The following is a 22,531-nucleotide window of genomic DNA, read 5'->3' as shown; positions in this document are numbered from 1 at the left end:
AAGACTTTCTCCCAGTGTAACAAAAGTGCAGCTGAACAAAAGAATTATCAGCACTGGTGTCTGATAATCTGAACAGCACAAGGTAACAGAACAACAAAAACTGGTTCACTCAGCTTAAAAAAAAAGACAATATCCTCTCACTTGCTTTAGGAAGTTATTGGTTTTTATTTTAAATATAGTATCTTCTCTAGTAACTGGTAAGGCTAAGAAGAAAGTAAGATTATGATACAGTTAAAAACTGTTCATCCAGTTATTTATTCTCTACACAACCACCCTGTTAAAATGAAGTGAGAAACAGTGTGTCCAACCTTCCATAGCTTCTTAAAACAGCAGCAGAAGTACTAGATAGCCATATTTAGTCCCTGCTTTGCATTTCTGATACTCCCACAGCAAAAACAATCCCTTTATGATAAAAAGGGATCCTATGTATCATATAAACCTCAAGAAAGATACTTTTTTTTCCCCCGTAGAAAAAAAAAGTGTCAAGTACCACCACATGGGAAGCCAATTTACTGTAGCATGGCCAGTGTCACCATGCTCATGACAATTAAAAAAAAAAAAAAAATCAGGAAAGCATTTCTAGAATGAACAGACAGAAGCAAAATAGAAGCTTCACTTCAGGTTCCGTGAAATTACCAAAATATATTTCAGAATGTTAGCAAACAAGGCTCAGATTACTCCCCTGACAGCCAAGGCCAAGTGACATTAAAGAAGTCAACACAGTCATTTTTATGGAAAAGTAACAGCTGAACTATTTAAAAATGCCTTTTAGGCAGTTCCTGGGTCATCTTAAGTGTTCATCTAATTTCCATTTTAATCAATTTTGTTGTCCCAACTTTTAGTTATAATTTATCTCCACGCTTCAGTAATATAATCTTGTGCTTTCCAAAGTATGCTGACAGAGTCCTTCCCTTTGACTCCGCATCTTCCAAATCTACAGGTGGCTGCAATACCAATAGTGCTCAAAGACTCCACCAGTAATTCCTCTTTCTCATACAAAAGTCATTCACGAAGCCAGACCAGCACGTTGAAATGCCTCATTTTCAGCTTCTACAATAATTTTAGCAGTGCTCAAAATAGTGAGAAAAAATACTCATACAATGTGACCTGATAATCCTTTGCAGGCCAACAGTGACTCAGACTGAGAAGGGCTCATCATTATTCTCTAGTAGTTCGGTTTTCTAAGGCTACAAGCTATTAAAACTATTACAGACTTTATCTATAAGCAAGTACTCTTCCCTAGTTTTTAACATCCTGAGGGGCAGGACAGGTAACTAGAACAGGAGTATCATATCAGGGACTACTGAGGTGAAGGAAAATTCAAGATTCTGGAGATCGCTAAGTGGAAGTGGCAGAAAAAGAAAGATGCAACAGTTGGATAAATCTCCCTCTGGTCTGGAAGAGCCAGCATGCAAGACTGTATGTAGGTCTGGTAGCACTCTGATGGTGGCACAACATAACTGAAGAGATAAAATATACATATTTAAAGAGAAGGAGGAAGAAGTGATGCGTAGTTTTAAGATTCTGTTAATGAATATTAAGGAGTTCAGAAAATGAAGAGAATAAAGATGGGGAAATTAACAGGCATAATACATACATAGAGAAAAGATCTTATCTATCTGGACTTACATAGATTATTTACACTTAAATAATGAAATATATGATGAGTTAACAAAACCAGAAAAAGACGATTTTACTAAATAAACTGTTTCATTTGCTCAAATGGAGATTGCAAAGCGGTTTTTTTGATGGTAGAGTAGATTTTGGTCAGTAACCCAGTAACCAGCTTTTTCAAAATTTATCTTGAGACTGAAGTCAAGCACCATCACTGTTAATAAATTTTAAAAGTAAAAAAAAAAAAGTAAAAAAAAAAAGAAGTAAAAAAAAAAGAGAAAGAAATATGTACATAAAATCTGATGATAATTCAAGTAACCAGGTGTTACCAGCTGACAGGAAGAATAGCAAATCATACAAGAACAACCTGCATCCTAAAATACTCCCACATTGTGCAATTGTAGGAAGTACAAAGTTTGTCCTTAAAAACTAAAAGCAACCTTTAAAATAGAATTGTGAATTCACAACCTGGGAAATAAAAGATCCGAGTTGACTTCTTGATGGTGCTATAGCAATGAACGGTCTATGTGATACAGCACTGAAAATAGAAAACATGACCCCAGTACACATGCTTTAGTGAAAGAACTGACATCAGAGTCACTGAGAAGGACATCCTGTGTAATTGCACATACAGTATCATCCACATGTAAAAAGAAGATTAACTCACAACAAGCAGAGAAAGTAGGACTATGAAGGATAATCACTGGAATGCAGAGGCTTTCATATAAAAGCAGACTAAAACCTTAGTTTACACAGTTTCCAAAAAAACAAGGGTAACAGAGGACAGATCACCAACTGTAAAAACATCACAAGGGTGAACATCAGCGACAGACAAAAAATATTCAGGCTGATGAACAGTGACATCCATGAAAAAATAGGTTTGAATTTGCTCTGAATAGCTTCAGTCTGGTATTCATATTACAGCAGTGTGGTTCAAAAAGAAACCACAGTAAATATTTTTTTTTTTTAATCTCTCCTCATTAATTGTGAGACTGTATTTAATGACTTCTTCAAATTGTTACCAAAATAGTACTTGTGACAGCAAAGGACTGGCCTCAATTTCAGAGAAATCCTCCTATCCTACACACAACAATGAAAGTAAGTTCTCTCAAAGCTCCAGTCTAGGAGACATGCCATTAAAAACTGAAAATCAGCAAGTTCCCAAGAATATCATATCTCAGTTTAGGTAAGGACAAGAGATCATCTTCAACAAAAGAATGCCATTTGTTTGTATGAATTGTACAACTTCTTCCAGTATACATTAACATAACAGTCAAAAAAAACCCCAACAAAACAACAAACAACCAAGCAATCTATAAAGCTCTACTTCCTAGGTCTGTGTATTTCTTCCTCACAAAATTCTGAAGTAACATGTCTTGCAAGAAATCCTATTTCAATCCGAGCACAGATTTCAAACTTACATGCATGTGAATGAGACAGACTTGAAGAATGAAAACCTCTAGCTCAAATGAGCAATTCAAAGTTTTGCATTGTCTCCTTTGTGGCCAGCAAATCAAGAAGTCATTATGGATCCTTCACAGTATACTGGAGGAAACTCAATACTAATGGATTGTTTTAAAACAACTGCTCTCTAACATTTCAAACAACCCACAAACCTGTAAGGTGCCATAATCTGCAGAGAAATCAAGTCCAGTGTTGGAGAGTGGTATTTAATGTTTACTCTGCTCTTGCATAACAAAGAAGCTATTCCTGATTTCATGTGCTGTAGGATTTAAATTGACTAAATATCTTGAAGTCATTTTGTAAAAATGGAAACTTAGGCTTTAAATGTACATACACAGCCATGTACTGATTTTTAAGACCTAATACTTCAACAACTCCTCTTAAGTACTGCAAAGACGACATGAATCAGACTGCAAGCTGTGATTCAACAGAAGATGAAACTGTGATTCTGACAACCCTACTGTCTGGGTCTGTGAGGGAGAATCGAAGTTCCACACTATAATCTAAATAGCCGCTCCTCAGGGAAACATCAAGAGACCAAAACACTGAAGTCTGGCTGGATGAAGAATTCTGCAATACAACCAAGAAAGGTCAAATTCATGTTCATAGAGCCACACAGTCCAGAATGCTCATTGGCAATTAATGGAGCAGTTCACAGAGGTAATATTTTAGGCATCCATTAGAATCAGTGAGGAATCACTGGCCACTGACATTACTAGAAAGATGTTTTGCAACCCAAAGATCTAAAAACCTATGGGGAGTTTGTTGGTTCGTTTGTTTTTTAAACTGAAGAGGAAAAACAAATAAAGGGCAGACTGAAAAAGTCCTCTAAAATCCACTTTATATTCAGATTAAAAATGCAAAATTACTGTGGTTACAGAACTCTGAGCTGCAGACTTCTCATAACAGTAAAATAAAAGTTTTCATAGCATCTGTCTTACACTGAGAGAATATCACCCACTATTACAAATTGCTTAATGTATGGCAGTTATTCCATATCAAGACCTGGAACAACCGTTTACCTGCCAGGCAGTCTCATAATGCTTACCTTTGCATTCAAGCAGTTTCTACAGGATATATATCTCAGACACAGCTTCCTTAACCCAATGAAAATCTACTTATGGAATAAAAGATTGCAATTTTCATGTGATAAGAAACTTCTTTGCTCAGTTTCTCCTCTTAAGCATTGCACACAGTTGCAAGTAAAGAATCCATTAGTAACCCGGAAAGACCTAGAAAAATATCTGTATTTAACTACTTCAAGAAGTATGACTGAATAAACTTGTTCTTTCAGGGTAAACTGCAACCTTCATTTGAGTAAGCACTTACAGAAGTTGCAAGAAAATCTGAGGACTATTTATGTTCTCCAGGCTAAAATGACAAATTTTAAAAGAATACATACATAAATATTGTTTAAAAATAAAACAACCAACACTAACAGCTTTCATAAATGCTAGACATATTTTCGCCAAAGTACTGCCTAGAAGTTCATGTAAACACAAGAATAAGACAGTCAAAAAAACAAGATCTGAAGATAAAGATTTTACAATAAGCCTTAATATAGACTTTATGGAAGTTTTTAATTAACACTATATATTTATATTTTATTACATATAACTTGAAAAATCAAAATAAAAAGCTATACTCTAATAAAAAAGGCAAATTTTAGCAAATACATCATTTTACCATATCACCTTAAAACTAAAGGCAAAGCCAAAAGCATGCACCCTTTTCTTAAATTATTCTCTCTCCTAGTTCAACCACGCTAAAAATGTCAAAACATAAAGCAAAGTCAGCTCTTTTGCCTCCTTGTTAGACAACCAAAATTAAAACATATAAAGAAAATAAAAAACACCCAAAAAACCCAACCAAACCTACCAGTTCACTTTGTTCATTACTAGACTGCTGCAATGAAGATCAAAAAGCTCTAACTTTTATTTTTTATTACATACAGATAATTACCTTCTTCACAGATATTCTTGGTTTCATCCGGTTGCCCTGAGCCCTGGCATAGAGATCCATGATTTTACCAATCTTCGTACTTGATGAAAGAAGTCAGCTCAAAAACACCTATGAAAAACATTTATACTTTTATGTTTCCTCAGTTTGTATACATTTTGCAAATGCAAGTAGCCAGAACAAACACCAATGAAAGCATTTTAAAACTGAGACAGATTAAGCAGCACACTGTCCATGCTGATGGCTGCCTTTAAAGAAGTGCTGCCTTAATGATTTTTAAAATGATGCATGAAATGTAGAATATAGACCTTACAGTTATTTCCAACTTATTTTTTTAGCTACATTTGAAGGCTGCATGGGGCAGGGAGGGATGGGGGGGGGTAAACGGGGACACAGGACAGACATTAAATATTGTTTCACTAATTGCTGATACTCTGGTGACATTTATCAGCCGATTCCTGTAACGTACAATGCACTGGAACTACCCTTCAACAATCTTGAGAGGAAAACATACTACTTATCCACTCCACTAACTGGCCTATTTATTCCTATCAACTTTACTACAGAAAAACACATGTGACTCCTGCTCAGGCTAACATGTATCAACAATCTCGTTCTCTGGCACTGCTCTGAACAGACCTGTCTTTGCTGACAAAACATAGGCGACCAAAGACGTATTTAGCAGCTACTCTTTAACTTCACCAAAGTAGGTCAGAAGTTTCTGCTTGAGACAGCTACCCTTCTTGATCTGAAGTTTAATTCTAACAACAAGAAAAAAAAAAAAAACAGCCATGAAATAAAAAGAAGTTTTTCAAGTTTCCCTTTTTAATCACAAGCAATGAAAAGAAACAAAATAGTTAGGTTTATTAATCTCTGCATCCCCCAAAACAGGCAATAAATTAATAATGACAGAAAGCAGGTGTGGGGCTTTTAAGTACTATATAAGTTTTAATACTTCAACTTTTCCCATGGTCACATAATTTAGCCAGGAAAAAAGAACTCCTAGACTGTCCAAAATAAACCAGGTACAAAGCTAATGCATGTAAAAATGACTGCAAAATAAAAAATAAATACCAAGACATCAGAGTATAGGTCTCCTTTCCACAACTGACTGGCTTGGTTTGCTTGATCCCATCTGAAGCCCACACTTAACCTTTATATGGGAAAGAAATCTTTATATGGGCTTGTTCTCGAGTATATGTAATTTAAATAAGAAGATGAGTAGTGGCATCAAGTAACTGTGTTCCTAATCTTCCCCCACCCTCTCCCCCAGCACCTATAAAAGGAAAACCTCAACAATGCAGTAGCAAGAGATTATTAAGTACAGCTATTCACATTCCACTCTGATTTCTGCTTTCCTTCCTAAAGATGAACTTGCTAGAATCTTAGAAAAAAAGTTGTATAAATAAACTGCAACATTTTCTCTTTGGAGCACAGCATCTCTCTTAACTGGTGTATTATGACATACATAAAATTACGACAACGATATGAAGCAGCTTGGTACATATTAAACAGATTATATATATTAGATATAAACGTAATAAATATAAATAAAAAACTCAAGTAATAGTAAAATTCTCTGGACGGAAGATTATAAAAACCACAATGATGCTTCTGTTAAGACTCCTTTATTTAAAAAAAAAAATTAAAAAAAAAAAATCCATTAAACAGTATCAAGCAATTAGAAAAAACACCACCTCACTTGTCCCTACCATTGTACCTTAAATGGCTAATCCACCCTGTTAATCTAATCATATCAGGGAAATACTCTTAGACTCATCCTTGTCCTAAGACAACCCATCTGTGGGTTCTCCCACATGATCAAGTCAATTACTTGAACTCTACATTTCTGGACTGATCACTCCTTGCAGTAATTTTAACAAAGCCCAGCACAGCAAAATCATGAAGATGACTTTATAACCATGTTGGGTTCCACAGTATTTATTCAGGTACAGTTACACTGCCTTGAGGCAGTAGGCTTGTTCCTGTGGCATCAGCTAGTAAACTGAAGACCCAAGCATCATCACAGAGCCTCCTGCAGCCTCACCTACCTCATGAAACCAAAAGACTTGTACATCACAGTGCAAAGACTCTGAAAAATGCTGTATATAAACTGTACTAGCTGATCAGCATTAAACCATAACCATTTTGTCTTGTCTGCATCCTGTCCTTTGGTAGTTGAATTATACACAGGTTCGCCCCACCACCTTTAGCATCTCAGTTCTCCATCATCAATTTCAGAGACATCTGAAGGGTTCCACCTGTCCAACAAGACAACTCAAAAGTATTCTTTTTACTATATAAAACCATTATCCGTTTTCAAAAGAATAATGGTCCAATACCCAAACTGTGAAACTAACTGCAAAGGAAGTGAAAGCACGACCAAACAAAACAGCCTGGAAGTAGCTTATTTCTTGTGTAAATAAAACCTACCATTTAAAATTATTTTCACTTCTGCATATTGTGTTCAACTATTAAATTTAATTTCCTACTGTAAACTCAAAAAAAGGGGGAATAAAAGGGAGAAGTATCAGCTGTAAGAGGAACAGGACTTTCCTGTTACTAAATAACTATCAGTAGGCACCCAAAAAAAAAAAAACAAACAACTGATCATGAGAGTAATTAATAAATACCCATACTGAGTTTAAACACCTCTACCTTTCTATCAAGTTAGATTACCCTTAAACACACAGCATGGGCAACAAACAGGAAGCCCTGGTAGCCTCCATGCTGCTAGAAAGCTATAGCCTAGTTGCCATTACTCAGACTTGGTGGTACCCACCAAGATAGGTGGGACCTGATGAGATTCATCCCAGAGTCCTGAAGGAACCAGCTGATGTAATTACCAAGCCACACTCCATGATAACTGAAAACTCATAGCAGTCAGGCGAATCCCCCTGTTACTGGAAAGAGGGCAATATCACACCCTTTTAGAAACAGTAGAAAGCAGGATCCTGAGAACTAGCAACCTGCCAGTGTCACCTCTGTGCCCGGGAAGATCACGGAACAGATCCTCCTAGGAGCCATGCTAAGGCACACGGAGGACAGGGAGGTAACTCAAGCAAGAAGCACAGCTTCACCAAGGGCAAGTCCTGCTGACCACCCCAGTGGCCTTTTACGACAGTGACTAGATCAGTGAACAAACAAAAAGCTAGTCATCTATCTGGACTCCTGTAAAGCCTCTGACACACCCCCTACGATATCCTTCTCCCTGAACTGGCGATACAGATTTAATGGATGAGCTATTTGGTGGATAAGGAACTGGTTGGATGGTCATACGCAGAGTGCTATGGTCAAGGGCTCAGTGTTAAATGGAGATTGGTGACAAGTGGTGTCCTTCAAGGACCTGTATTGGGTCTAGTACTCTTCAGTATCTTACCAATGCACAGACGGTGGGATTGAGCACCCCCTCAGCAAGTCTACAGATGACACCAAGATGAGGGGTGCGGTTGATACACCTGAGGGATGGGATGCCATCCAGAGGGACTTGGACAAGCTGGAGAAGTGGGTCCATGCAAACCTCATGAGGTTAAACAAGGCGAAGTGCAAGGTCCTGCACCTAGGTCGGGTCAACCACCAATATCAACACAGGCTGGGGGATGAAGGGATTGAGAGCAGCCCTGTACAGAAGGACTTGGCTGGTACTGGTCTATAAAAAGCTGGAGATAAGTCGACAACGTGTCCTTGCAACCCAGAAAGCCAACTGTATCCTGAGAGGTATCAAAAAGGAGCATGGCCAGCAGGCTGACGGAGGCGGTTCTCCTCCTGTACTACACTCTGGTGAGACCCCACCCACAGTACTGTGCTCATCTCTGGAGTCTTCACCACAGGAAAAATATGGACCTGTTGGAGCAGGTCCAGAGAAAGGCCACCAAAATGATCAGAGGGATGGAGCACCTCTCCTAAGAAGACAGGGCTGAGAGAGTTTGGCTTGTTCAGCCTGGAGAAGGTCCCAGGCAGACCTTATTGCGGCCTTTCAATATTTGAAGTGGGCTTGTGAGAAAGATGGGAACAAACTTTTTAGCAGGGCCTGTAGTGATAGGACAAGGGGTAACAGCTTTAAGGAAGAAATTTTTTACAATGAGGGTGGTGAAACACTAGAACTGTTTGCCCAGAGAGGTGGTAGATGCCCCATCCCTGGAGACATTCAAGGTCAGGCTGGAAAGGCTCTGAGCAACCTGATCCAGTGGATGGTGTCCCTGCTCACTGCAGGGGGGTTGAAGTAGATGACCTTTAAATGTCCCTTCCAATCCAAACCATTTTACAAATTCATTTTTCCAGTGATTTGCAGAGAAAACCCCCCTTTATCGGACCATGTAGTAAACATTTGGTCAGCCTTTCCAATCTTGTTTGAATATATGTACGAAGCAAAATTAAATAATCAGTTTAATGGAATCCAACAGGAATTCTGTCACGGATTCCATCTCTTTGCATAAATTTATTCTATGCCTAAATTTATTAAGTCAGTGTGTACTGAGAATCATCTGGCAAAAAAGGAAAAAACTGATCCTTTTTCTGTAAAATGTGAAAGTGCTAAGTACATCCCTTAAATAGCTATAGGGGTGTATGTGTACATGCGCACACCTATGTTATAGGCATACAAAGACATGAGGAATTTGAACTGTTTAGGCAATACATTTGAACTAAATGTAATATGGTCTTATTAAATTTCCAAAGATGCAACAGAATGACAACAGTGTCATTGAATGAATCTGATTATGTTTCAAACAAGTATTTTTGCGGTAGTACTGTTAAAGAAAAAACAAAAAATCTTTCTTTTACAAAAAAAAGTACCTTTTCTTTTTCTTTTATTCTTTGAAGCAGCCAAACAAATTGTACTGATGATTGGCAAAAGCAAAGTTTAATCAATTACTGAGTTTTGAAATATTGATTCCAAGTATAAGATTCAAAAATACCTTAAAAGCAACAGTATGTACTCATTTATAACTTCAGCAAAACAATTGCACTGAAAACCAAACTAAACAAGCCTACACTGAGAAGCAGGAAGAACAGTCTAATGGATCCTTTTCTATTTCTCACTTCTAATGATTTATCACTTTCACTAATTGGGCTGGCAGTCTTGAAAAAGTCCATTTATAAAGTAACAAGTTGTCTTGACCACAGATGCATCCACACGAAGAAAAGCTGGGGGGAAAGGGTAAGGGTGTGTGTGTAATACATCATTGTTGGTCAGCATTAGCAACAGTTGTCAAAGGCTGGCTCTTTCTTGTTTTGTTCTAATTGTTTTACATTGTATTTTTGTCACATAGAAGCATGACATGAATACTAAGCTTTACCAATTTCAAAAGAATGCTTCATTTTCTCTGCCTAGATCATCACTAAATATCAGACCCCAGTCCTGGTGTATTTGAGAATTCAGATATTCTGGGAAGAAGGTATCACTGGATGCACCAGAAATATCCACAGTTTAGATTTTGTGGTGTGTATAAGTTTCTGTACTTTTATTCTGTTGTGGTTTTCATACATAACACAATTAAACCAGTTAAGCTGGGAGGGTATTATTTTGAAAGCAGTAGCATTTTCTCAAACGATCTGATTTCCCCTTAGAGAAAACTTCACCAGGGAATACCATGTTTAGGAGGTACTTTATAGATTTGTTTTAGGAGGATTTTTAGTGATGGGGTTTGTTGTTGTTGTTATTGTCAGTTTGGGGTTATTTTTTATATTGTATCATAACAAATAAATAACAAAAAAAAAGGGAATAATCTGATCTGGCTTATTATTTTTCCACACTAAGACTGTCCACCTCTATACCTTTCAACTACCAAAAGATTTTAATGAACCCTTGAAGAATATGAAATTCCAGGGCATCACCCAAGATGGCATAATTGAATTACAATGCCTCAAATAAATCACCTTGTCTGCAGACCAAGAAATACCCCAGGAAAACAGGACCACAGTTACTTAAAAGCACTTAATCTCACAAAAATTAATTAAATATTGGCAATATCAAATAGCAAAGGCTAACTTTACAATTCGGAAATAATTCTGCAAATACAACACAACGTAAAACCCCGCCCAAGGGTAACACGGATAAATTAAGCAGATTTTGTTACCACTGAGTTCAGTATCAGTGATCTTTTCCAGATAGACTATAACTTTCTTTTCCCCCTCCCCATCTCACTCTGGCAATGTATCAGGGCTTCGATAAGGAGATTATAATACAGGATCTACAGCTCATAGCCTTCTCTCCACCCCCCACCCCCCCAGGTTAGATACTGGGGGAAAACCAGAGGAGGGTACTTCAGTCGTAATGAAGCAAGCCCCTCGAAGGAGCCAAGAAAGCAAATGAGCAATGCTTGCTGTTCCTCCTCCCTTGAGAAAGGAATTGGGAGCAGGACGCGAGGAGGGATGGAGGGAGGGGAAAGAGACACTTCTAAAACGCGAAATACCGAGAAGGGGGTGAACTTACTTAACCCGCGTGCACCAACCGCAAGCCAACCAAGGAGGAAGGTTAACGCGAACTTACTCAGCCTCCCAGCACCAACCACAGCAACACACGCACAGCAGGGACCGCAGACAGCCCCAGCCAAAGGGATCATCGGCCCCTACCCAGACGCTCCCCGGCAGGCCTCCGCCGCAGTCCGCGGCGCCTACCGAGGGGCTCCTCGGGAAGGAAGGAGAGCGAGGGATGCTACGAGCACTGCCACCCTCCCCCCCACCCTCCCGGACCGAAGCGCTGCGTTACCCCCTTGTGCCCCAGTCCCGTGCTGCGGTACAAGGGCGTCCGGGCCGGCCCCCGCCCCCCTCAGCGCCCTACCTTCCTCCCTCCCCTCAGGTGTGTGCACACCTCACCCGCGGAGAGCCGGCCGGGCCCGCGCGAAGGAGGTGCGCTGTCCCGGGCCACAGCAAGCCCGCTGGGCTGGCGCCAGCAGCACCGCGGATACGGGCAGTGCGGGATGCTCTGCCCTGGCCCCCCAGCACACCGCGGAGCGGACCACCTGTGGGAGCGAGCCCCGCCCTCAGCGCTGTCCCCCGCCCTGAGCTTGCACGGCAGCGGCGGGGCCCTCGACCCCCGACACGGCACCGGAGCATGGTTGGTGAAGGGTGTGGGGAGCGGGCGCCCCGTACCTGACCGGCTCCTCAGCACCCGGCAACCGCGGCCATTCCACAGCCAACAGCAACGGAGGCAGGGAACGGACCCCCAACCCCACTGCCGGGTCCCCGCCGCAGCGAAGCCGACCCACACCCGCCCCCCCGGCGAGGCCAGCCCCGCCCCCCTGACGCCGAGCGCGCGCCTCCGCTCTCGCGACGCTTCGACACCGACCCCGCCTCCCCTGACTGACGCCACCGGCAGAAGGGGGCGGATGCGTCACGTGGCAGCTGCCGCCGCGTCCCCATTGGCGGAAATTAGAGGCCCCCGGGAGGGCGGGACTTAGCTGTTGCGCGCGCCCGGTGTCTCCGCTCGCGCCCGCTGCGAGGGGCGTGCGCGCCGTCCGCGGGCGTTCGGTGCCCTTTGGGAGCTCAGGGGTCTGCCCGCGCTCAGCCTGCCTTCGCAGGCCCGCAGTCCTACCCTCCGCTGGGTGCTCCGGCTCCCTCCCCGCCTCAGCACACCCACCCGGCCCCGTGCATAGCAGCGCTGTGGGCCGGCGCGGTTCACGGTGGGGATCTGCGGCCCAGCGGATATGTGGAGTGGCGGAGAGCCTGATGCTCCTCTCCGTGCCAGGCACGGTAGCTGGGAGTCATCGCAAAGCCTTCGGGAGGCTGTGTGCTTGCGGAGTGGTTCCCCCTGCCTGGTCAGCCTGGGCGGGAGGCCTGCCGGCTGGTTGCTCCATCGCGTCTCATGCGAGGCTTGCTTTCGGCTGGCTGGCTGCCTCAGTGGGGTAGATGGGGTAGAGGCTAGTATGGGGTTAGTCAGGCGAGGCACAGGCAAGATTCTTAAAACCTGCTTGAAACTCCTGTGCTCTTCTCTGCTCCTTTTTAAACTCAGTTCTGTCTGATATCTTTATGTACCACAGCAAGTAATACAATTGATTTTCAAATCCGTCATGAGTTGTGGTGGGGATGTGTGCTTAAGCTTATGTGCTGTTGGGATTTCTTTCTGTAATACCACGTACCTTCCCAACATTACTGCATTTCAGCAGGAGCTCCTTCAGACACTAACCTGACAGCTGGGACGCAAATGAGGAAGTGTGTTGAGCAATATACAATGGGCAGTCTAATGCTGCAGGCTGACAACTCTGCTCCTCTCCAAAACAGACTCCTGGAATCCACACACAGGTCGTTCTGAGACTCAGCATATGAGACTGAAGCTCAGAAGGAGGAACAACAGGACCAGACTTCCACTGTGAACCCCCCAAATCCCATAAGAAGATGCTAGCTTTCTGGCTTTTTCAGTACTGGGGGATTTCAGGTGCTAACCTGGCCCACTTTAGAGGCTGACAGAGGGAGACTACCTTGACTTCCTTAGAAGTTGCATTTTTCTTGTGAGTACCACCTGAGCCCTATGGAAAGGATATGAGTAATTTTGCTCCTGGATCGCCATTACTTTTCTATATCATTCCCGCTTCTGCTTAGCTTTTGGTTTTATTTAAACTGTGACTTTTATTTCTGTTCAGTCCTTGATCATAGGCTATTTCTGGGTTGTATAATCATTTTAGACACTTTAGAAGCCAGAGGATGCATATTCACTTACTCATTTTGCCAACAGGTAGATAAACTACATTTTCACTTACCCTAAAAACTAATAAACTGTACAACAAAGCCCACAAACCATGCACAAGCTAGATAGATAAAAGAAACAAAGGATTACTGGTTCTAAAGAGTGTCACAGTGTTTGCAAAGTGGGAATGAAGAAAAGGCTTCTCATATTCCCAGGGACTGCATTTCCTATAGGATGGGAAGAAAGTAAGTGAATAATAGAATCAAATTTGACTCAGGTTAGTCATCATTTCCATGCCCATTGGGACCAGCCTTGGAAATACACTTTGATTTGAGTAAACAGATTTAAACAGTTTGCACAGCTCCAGTTAACCAGCAAAATACATTTTTTTGACCAACTCCTCCATTCAAAACACTTTTCAGTTTTCATGTAAGCTAAAACTGAAAGAGGGTTTTGTTGTTTTTCACGTATCAAGACTTACAGTAAGTAAAAAATTTCCAAAACAAAATAGGTCTGGAAGCAATGTAAACATGAGAAAGCATGCTTTAAAAATAAATCCAAGCCTTTTATTCTCTTTGTTTTATAATTCCCCTTAGACTATTCAGAATAATGAGTTCCTATGGCTGCCTGCCAAAACCTTGAAAAAGACCGAGATTTACCCTTAGGAAATTATGAAACATAACCCACAGCATGCAATTGTTTCTCAGAAAAAGTGGGGGTTTATACAATAATAAAAATGGGGATAGCTTTGAAATAATAATTTCTTTTGTTATTATTTTTACAATAAATTTCAGTACTGCCTATGTAAAAGCCCAGAAAACTTGGCTGGTCAGACAACACTTGTTAAAATTTATACTTATTGGGACAAAATAAGAATATCAGGCTCTGGGCCCTGGTGTTTTGTGTCCTGTTCCAGGGCAAGGTCTGCCCAGTCAGAGCCCACCCCACCGCCTCCAGCAGGAAGCAGGGCAAGCTAGGGAACAGCCCTAGTCTGGGACGTTGGGACCCATGGGGATAGCAATAGGTCAAGGCCAGGCCTGGACATCAATTTGTGTGTCTGGGTCAGGATCAGGTCTGATGAGGGGAACCAACATCAGGCAACAATAGCTGGACAAGGCCATGCCCCTGTAGTGTTTTCTGCTTGCTTTTTCGGTATGAAAAACAGGCATCTGCAGAATCTTTTTGTCAGAACTACAATCATGTCCCTGGTGCTGTCCTGAGTCCCTGTCTGCACCTGTCTTTTAAGCTTGGTATTTTCAAGATCATGGGCTTGGAACAACTTGTTAAAAGATTATCTCAGACTGACTTGTATGTCATTTCTCTTAGATATTGAATGCCAGTACTATAAAAGGTGTTGAAGAACTAGTCTGTGACTTTATGGCCATTTTCCAGCCATTTTCATACTAGTCCCTTATTTTTTTCCCTCTGTATGTGAAAACTACATGGTTGCTTGGTTGTGACAGTGTTTTTCTGTTTTGTTTTGTTTTTACACTACCTCTGAAAAATGTCCCTTTAACTAAAGCTTTATTAAGTTCAGGAAAGAGTTTATATTATATCCTATGAACTACACTTATAGTAATAAGGATTGCCTCTTCAAAGGCAGATAAGTAATTTATAGTCTTTGTATTCCTACCTTTAACAGGAGGCACAGCATATGCTTGCTCTCTCAAAAGCTGGGTAAGCCTTTTCCTTGCAGGAAGCTAGGAAGAATCTGCTGTGCTTGATACTGTTCCTCCTCCCCCTTAAATCCAAAGCTCATAATTTAATAATTTAATGGATGACTTACAGTGGCTTATCTGTTTATAGCATACCCTTCTGCTCCCTAGCCCAGCTACCTGCTTCTGCATCTGCACTGCTGCTGGGCTGTGGCAGCATGAACATTTGTGAAATCAGGCAGTAAATGAGATTTAACTGAGAAGACTAGAAAACAACCTGCTTTCCTTCCTTTCTGCTGATCCAGTTCACCAACATAATAAATGTGTCAGCGTGGCACTGGGGGTAGCACAGAGACAACCAAGAAAGGAAACAGCTTAAATGGCCTTGTTCTCCCACCGAGCGCATACCCATATATTGACTTGCTTTGCGATTTAGATCCTCCTCAGCGTCTCCTTGAAAACACTCTTGACACACCTACCAACTCTAAAACTGGAACTCTGGGTGCATAATTTCATTAATCATTCTGTCATGAATCTTTGGCCTAGGCTGGGCAATGATGTTTGTCTCTGACAAGGGCTCGGTTTATGGCTTTATGGTATAATGTGATGGCATTTTCCGGTTTCTTCTCACTGAATATTTCATGAACCTGTTGTTTCCAGTGATATGTTTCTGAGAAGTCTTTTTTCTTTTTTTTTTTTTTTTTTTTTGTGCGTGTTCTTGAGTTCTTGGATATTTTAACAACTCTTTTCAGCACTGAAAATGTAATAACCTTTATGTATGTAACTGTGTTGTGACTATTACTAGTTTTTCTTTCCCTGGTGTTTGATCCATAACTATGTAAATCATCTTCTGAATACAAATAAAGGCACAATCCACAGACTATATACTGAATTCGTCCTCAGTTAGCCAGTTGTGCCCTGCTGACAAATGAGTTTTCAAAGCGCCAACTTAACAGGCCTTTTAATGTGAACTAGAAAGTGTCACAAACTAACCTTATCAAAAGATGCATTGTACTGCATAGTGACGGTTTCAGATGCTATGAGATTCGTATCCAAAGTCTTGGAAGGCTTTCTGGATTCACCTCCTTTGTGTGCATTGTGTTTACTTAGAGGATGCGATAACGCCATCACTGTATTACACAAGAGCATACAATAATAACTGGAGCTGGCTGGGAAGCAAGATTTTTATTCTACAGGAAATTTCAGCTTGTCAATATTTTGTTTCATCAAGCACTGGAACAAAACGCCTTGGCTCCACAGCCTTTCTGGCAAAAATGGAACAGTCTATTTCTTTGCCTGCTGACAAGCCTGTGGAGCCAAGAAACCAACTGAGCAGTTGGCATATTTCCAGGCAGCGAGATAGCCAGTCAGCTGAGCATCAGTAAGCAGCCAGCTTGGTTGGATTTCTGGCCAGCGGCCACAGCCAGATCACAGCTTAAGCTTCTGTAGAAGGTTTTGATGGAACCAGGATGAGCCAGCATTTCCAGTGCCAAACTGTTCAATTAGAAAATGGTCAAAAACCCTCTCAATAACTGACTACTGTGAGAAAGTAATGTAACTCTACTGCACTTCATGTTCCTTATTTCTTCAGCTATCGCATTGTGAGTTATGCATACATTTATTGTTAGAATGAGCTGATTAAATGAATGAATTTTTCCTTAAGGATCAATGATGAAACCCAAGGGAGTTTTCAGGGTGTCCTTAATTGCTGGTTCTGTGATTATTGTTATTCAAATAATGTTGTATGCCAGCAATGCTTAATAGAATGCCTGCTAACCAGAAGGTATATTTACTGTGATAACGCTGTGAGATTGAACTAAACTCTTATGTCTGCTATCAGATAACACACTGTCTCACTGTCTGCAGCCCATATTTGTGGATGAATTTAAGTTGTGATGAACTTGCCAAAAAATGCAATAATGAGGCAAATATATCTGCCAAGCTAGGTAAAAGATACTGATCTTTCCTGGGTAATTTCTAATGTTGAGGTCAACACCACCATAGAGAGCCCCCTTCATTATCATTATTAGGCGTGCTAAAGTGCCACTTGCTGAATGTCACCTTAAACATGGTTGCAGGATGCTTGCAAAGTTCCAGATATTTTTCGCTTTTGGAGTATTTTGTTAAAAGGTATCAAATGAGTTTGTAAAAAAATTGCATCTTTGTAATGTAAACTTCCTGCAGTTTACAGTTATAGTAACACCATAAAAAGGATCAGCTGCTTTTTTCAAATGTTTAGATAATTTCTGTGTGGGATAAATCTCACAATTTCTCAATTCTCCGTATTCTCTACATATCTGTCATTTATTTCCAAACAATTGCTGCATAACTTCCTTTTTAAAGCCCAGAGATGTCATGTGCCATCATTACTTCAACTGTGGTAACTCCAGGGAACAATGAATTTACTTACAAATGTTTAGTGGTAATTAAATTTTCTGCAACTTCATCTATTTAAGTAGTTTCTAATACTCCTGCTGCAGAATCAGAGGAACAACAGATGCTTTACTGAGCTACATTTCAAGTCTTGTTACTTCCACATGTAAATAAACATGACTCTTACTTTCTTTCTTAAATCCAACCACTGTGGAGATGCTACAGCAGTCTTGTGAATGCCATTCTCTTCCCATCTGGATTCCAAATGAATTTTATGGCAGTTGCTTTGCTTCTCATTGACCTTTATATTTTCTCTGCATGGCCAGTTTATTGCTGTTTTTACAGAGTTTTTTCTTGAACTGGAAATTGTTTGCATTGTGAATCTTTTCCCACAATGAAAGTAGCTTTCTATTCTGTTCATGGTGTGCTTTCTTTTTCATTTCTGGTGGATTGCTATGCGGTTTGTGGCATGCTGCTGCAGTGTATCTTGAAATGTGCTCTTCACCTCAGATGCAACAACTTGAGCACATGTTTAAGGTTAATATTGGTGTTAATATGTCCGTTTGGATTACCTGGTTTTAAATTCCATACATGATTGATGCTGTCGTATGTCATTTAACTCTCTCTGATTAATTTCCTCAGTGTTGCCACATACTCAGAGATTATTTCATTTCCTCCCTGATTTGGTATATAAAAGAAATGGTGTTTAAACATGAGCACATTTTAATAAAAGTGTTATTGTCTTTTCCATCAAAATATTGAAGGGAAACTACCCAATTTTTGTACTGCTTGGTGACACCTTTTCAGCAATAATAGGAGTATTAATAGCTTTTCCCAAACTTCATTTTCAGGTCTAAAAAAAAAAAAAAACATTAGGAATGACAAGGCAACGAATCAGCCACCTAAGACAATCTAGGAGTGCCTCACTCCTCCATCCACATGGGTATATAAAAGCTCACTGTAATACAAAGAATCCCATAAAAACCTTACATCAGAGAGAGGGAATTATTTCCCCCAGGGGCTGCCAGTGTGAGAAATGGCCCCTGCAACACTCCTTTCCAAGGGCCTCTTTGCAAATCACTGAAGACAGAAAATCTTGTCCATAATGAGACAAGGAATGGAAATGCCTGAAAAAATTACTGTGAGCTCTTCCCTGCCTCCATGAGATTTCTGAGTAGCTGTTTCTGAGCTATCTTTGCTGAAGACTATTTCATTTTCCCAATTGAACTTTTCCAGGAAAGTTTCTCAGCTCAGATATGTTACATTTACAGAGTCTATTGAGAACCAAGTAAGTTTGATTTTTCAACTGTCACTGAAGGTGATCAGAGCAGAAATCTAAACAGTGTCTGAAATGTATTTCCAGAATACATCTAGTATCACAGTATCACAGTATGCTAGAGACTGGAAGGGACCTCGAAAGATCATGTAGTCCAATCCCCCTGCCGGAGCAGGAACACCTAGATAATGTTACACAGGAATGCGTCCAGGCGAGTTTTGAATGTCTCCAGGGAAGGAGACTCCACAACCTCCCTGGGCAGCCTGTTCCAGTGTTCCGTCACCCTCACTGAGAAGAAGTTTCTTCTCAAGTTTAAGTGGAACCTCTTGTGTTCCATTACCCCTTGTCCTATCATTGCCACTGAGTAGAGCCTGGCTCCATCCTCGTGACACTCCCCCTTTATATATTTATATACACTAATAAGGTCACCCCTCAGTCTCCTCTAAACTACAGAGACCCAGCTCCCTCAGTCTTTCCTCATAAGGGAGATGCTCCACTCCCTTAATCATCTTAGTTGCCCTGCGCTGGGCTCTCTCCAGCAGCTCCCTGTCCTTCTTGAACTGAGGGCCCCAGAACTGGACACAATATTCCAGATGCGGTCTCACCAGGGCAGAGTAGAGGGGAAGGAGGACCTCTCTCGACCTACTAACCACCCCCCTTCTAATACACCTGTCCTGGGTTCAGCAGTAGCAGTCATGTTTCTCCTCCTTGGTAGCTGGTGCAGTGCAGTGTTTTGACTTTCGGCTCGGGAACAGAGCTGATAGAGATTTTTTGGTTTGGCCAAGGATTTTGTGAGCCTCATGCTCTGCCAGGGAGGAGGGGAAGCTGGGAGGAAGCAGAGACAGGACACCTGACCCAAGCTAGCCAAAGAGGTATTCCATACCACAGCACGTCATGCCCAGGATGTAACTGGGAGTTAGCCGGAAGGGCTGGGAGACTGCAGGGTTGGAGGAGGTATCGGTCGGAGCTTGGTCGGGCTTGGGGGGCGAGTTATCGGTCAGTGGGTGGTGAGGTGTTGTATTCTGTTCCCTTGTTATTTCCTTTATCATTATTATCATTGGTGGTAGCAGTAGTGATTTGTGTTATACCTTAGTTACTAAACTGGTCTTATCTCAACCCGTGGGAGTTGCATTCTTTTGATTCTCCTCTCCGTCCCTCCGAGAGCAGGGGGAGGGCAAGAAAGGGGGGGAAGTGAGCGAACGAGTTACCTGACTGGGTTTAAACCACAACAACACCCCAGGATGCCATTGGCCTTCTTGGCCACAAGGGCACAGTGTTGGCTCATGGTCATCCTGTCATCCACTAGGACCCCCATGTCCCTCTCCCCTACACTGCTCTCTAACAGGTCGTTTCCCAACCTATACTGGAACCTGGGGTTGTTCCTGCCCAGATGCAGGACTCTGCACTTTCCCTTGTTATATTTCATCAAGTTATTCCCTGCCCAACTCTCCAGCCTGTCCAGGTCTCGCTGGATGGCAGCACAGCCTTCTGGCGTGTCAGCCACTCCTCCCAGCTTAGTGTCATCAGCAAACTTGCTGATAGTACACTCAATTCCCTCATCTAAATCATTGATGAATATATTAAATAATAATGGTCCCAGTACTGACCCCTGAGACACTCCACTAGTTACAGGCCTCCAACTAGACTCAGCCCCATAGACTACAACTCTCTGGCTTCTCTCCTTCAGCCAGTTCACAGTCCACCTCACTACCTGATCATCCAGACCACACTTCCTCAATTTAGCTGTGAGGATGCTGTGGGAGACTGTGTCAAATGCTTTGCTGAAGTCAAGGTAGACCACATCCACCGCTCTGCCATCATCCATCCACCCTGTTATTTCCTCACAAAAGGCTAAGAGATTGGTCAAGCATGACTTCCCCTTGGTGAAGCCGTGTTGACTGCCCCTCATAACCCTCTTATCCTTGATATGCCTTAAGATGGCACCAAGGATAAGGTGTTCCATCACTTTCCCAGGAAAGGAGGTGAGGCTGACCGGTCTATAGTTACCCGGGTCGTCCTTCTTGCCCTTTTTGAAGACTGGAGTGACATTTGCTTTCCTCCAGTCCTCAGGCACCTCTCCCATTTCCCAAGACTTGGTAAAGGTGATGGAGAGTGGTCTAGCAATGACTTCTGCCAGTTCCCTCAGCACCCGCGGGTGCATCCCATCTGGACCCATGGATTTATGGATGTCCAGATTGCTCAACTGGTCTCTAACCCATTCCTCATCGACTAAGGCAAACCGCTCCGTTGACCTGACTTCATCTAAGGTCTCAGGGGTACAGGGCTCTTCAGGACTGCCTGCAGCAGAGTAGACAGAGACAAAGAAGGCATTCGGTAACTCTGCCATCTCTATATCTTCTGTCACCAGGGCACCCATCCCGTTCATCAGGGGGCCTACATTGCCTCTGGTGTTAGTTTTATCTGCCATGTATTTGAAAAAGCTCTTTTTGCTGTCCTTGACCCTTCTCGCCAGGTTTAATTCTAAGGAGGCCTTAGTCCTCCTAGCTGTCTTCCTACATCCTCTAGCAGCAGCCTTATATTCCTCCCAAGTGGCCAGCCCCTCCTTCCATGACCTGTAAACTCTTCTCTTCCACTTGAGCATACCCAGCAATTCCCTATTTAGCCACGCAGGTCTCTTGGCCCTCTTCCTTGACTTCCTACATGTCGGGATGCTCTGATCTTGAGCACGGAAAAAGCAATCCTTGAATGCCAACCAACTATCTTGGGCCCCTTTACCTTCAAGCAGCCCTGCCCATGGGATTTCCCCTAGCAATTGCTTGAAAAGGCCAAAGTTTGCCCTGCTAAAGTCCAGGGTTGCAATTCTACTTGCTATTCTACTAGTCCTACCACACAAGATCCTGAATTCCACCATCTTGTGGTCGCTGCAACCAAGGCAGCCCTCAACCCTTACTGCTTCGACCAGATCCTCCTTGTTAGTGAGGATGAGATCCAGCAGCGCTCCTCTCCTGGTTGGCTCATCCACCATTTGCAGGAGGAAGTTATCATCCATACACTGGAGGAACCTCCTGGACTGTGGCTGGGTTGCCGAGTGGTCCTTCCAGCAAACATCAGGGAAGTTAAAATCCCCCACGACGACCACGGCCTGTGACTGTGAGGCCGCTCTCAGCTGCCTGTAGAAGGCCTCGTCAACTTCCTCACCCTGATCTGGGGGTCTGTAACAGATACCCACAACAGTATCGCCCCTGCCAGCCTGCCCCTTAATTCTCACCCACAGACTCTCAACTCGCTCGTCATCTGTCCCTGGACAGAACGCGGTGCATTGTAGTTGCTCCCATACATAAAGAGCAACCCCACCACCCCGCCTGGCTGGCCTGTCCTTCCTGAAAAGGACATAGCCCTCCATGACTACATTCCAGTCATGTGAGCTGTCCCACCACGTCTCTGTAATTGCCACCAGATCATAGTCTCCTGACTTAACACAGGTTTCCAACTCCTCCTGCTTATTTCCCATGCTGCGCGCATTGGTGTACAGACATTCCAGGGAGCGAGCTGAGCACACCGATTTCACCCTAGGATTATAGGAGGCCTCCCAGTCTTCATCAATTC

The 22,531-nt window shown here is 42.3% G+C and overlaps 1 protein-coding gene across 3 annotated transcripts in view; it reads right to left on the bottom strand.

Moving 5' to 3' along the window:
* Window positions 1-12,252, bottom strand: part of AKAP11 (A-kinase anchoring protein 11) — a 46,169-nt gene extending 33,917 nt beyond the window's left edge. For all 3 annotated transcript variants that reach the window (XM_061457289.1, XM_061457291.1, XM_061457292.1), the window contains exons 1-2: window positions 12,130-12,252; window positions 5,041-5,148 (exon numbers count right to left, since the gene is read on the bottom strand). In XM_061457289.1, coding sequence (XP_061313273.1) covers window positions 5,041-5,100 — 60 coding nt within the window. In that variant the 5' untranslated portion in view covers window positions 5,101-5,148; window positions 12,130-12,252. The remainder of the gene's footprint in view (window positions 1-5,040; window positions 5,149-12,129) is intronic.
* Between the last annotated feature and the right edge of the window lie 10,279 nt (window positions 12,253-22,531).

The sequence above is a fragment of the Pezoporus flaviventris genome, unplaced genomic scaffold, assembly GCF_033815535.1.
Source record: "Pezoporus flaviventris isolate CSIRO_AGI_PZ_B2104156 unplaced genomic scaffold, CSIRO_AGI_Pfla_v1 ptg000025l, whole genome shotgun sequence".
Lineage (NCBI taxonomy): Eukaryota > Metazoa > Chordata > Aves > Psittaciformes > Psittacidae > Pezoporus > Pezoporus flaviventris.
This window is presented reverse-complemented; position numbering and strand designations above follow the sequence as displayed.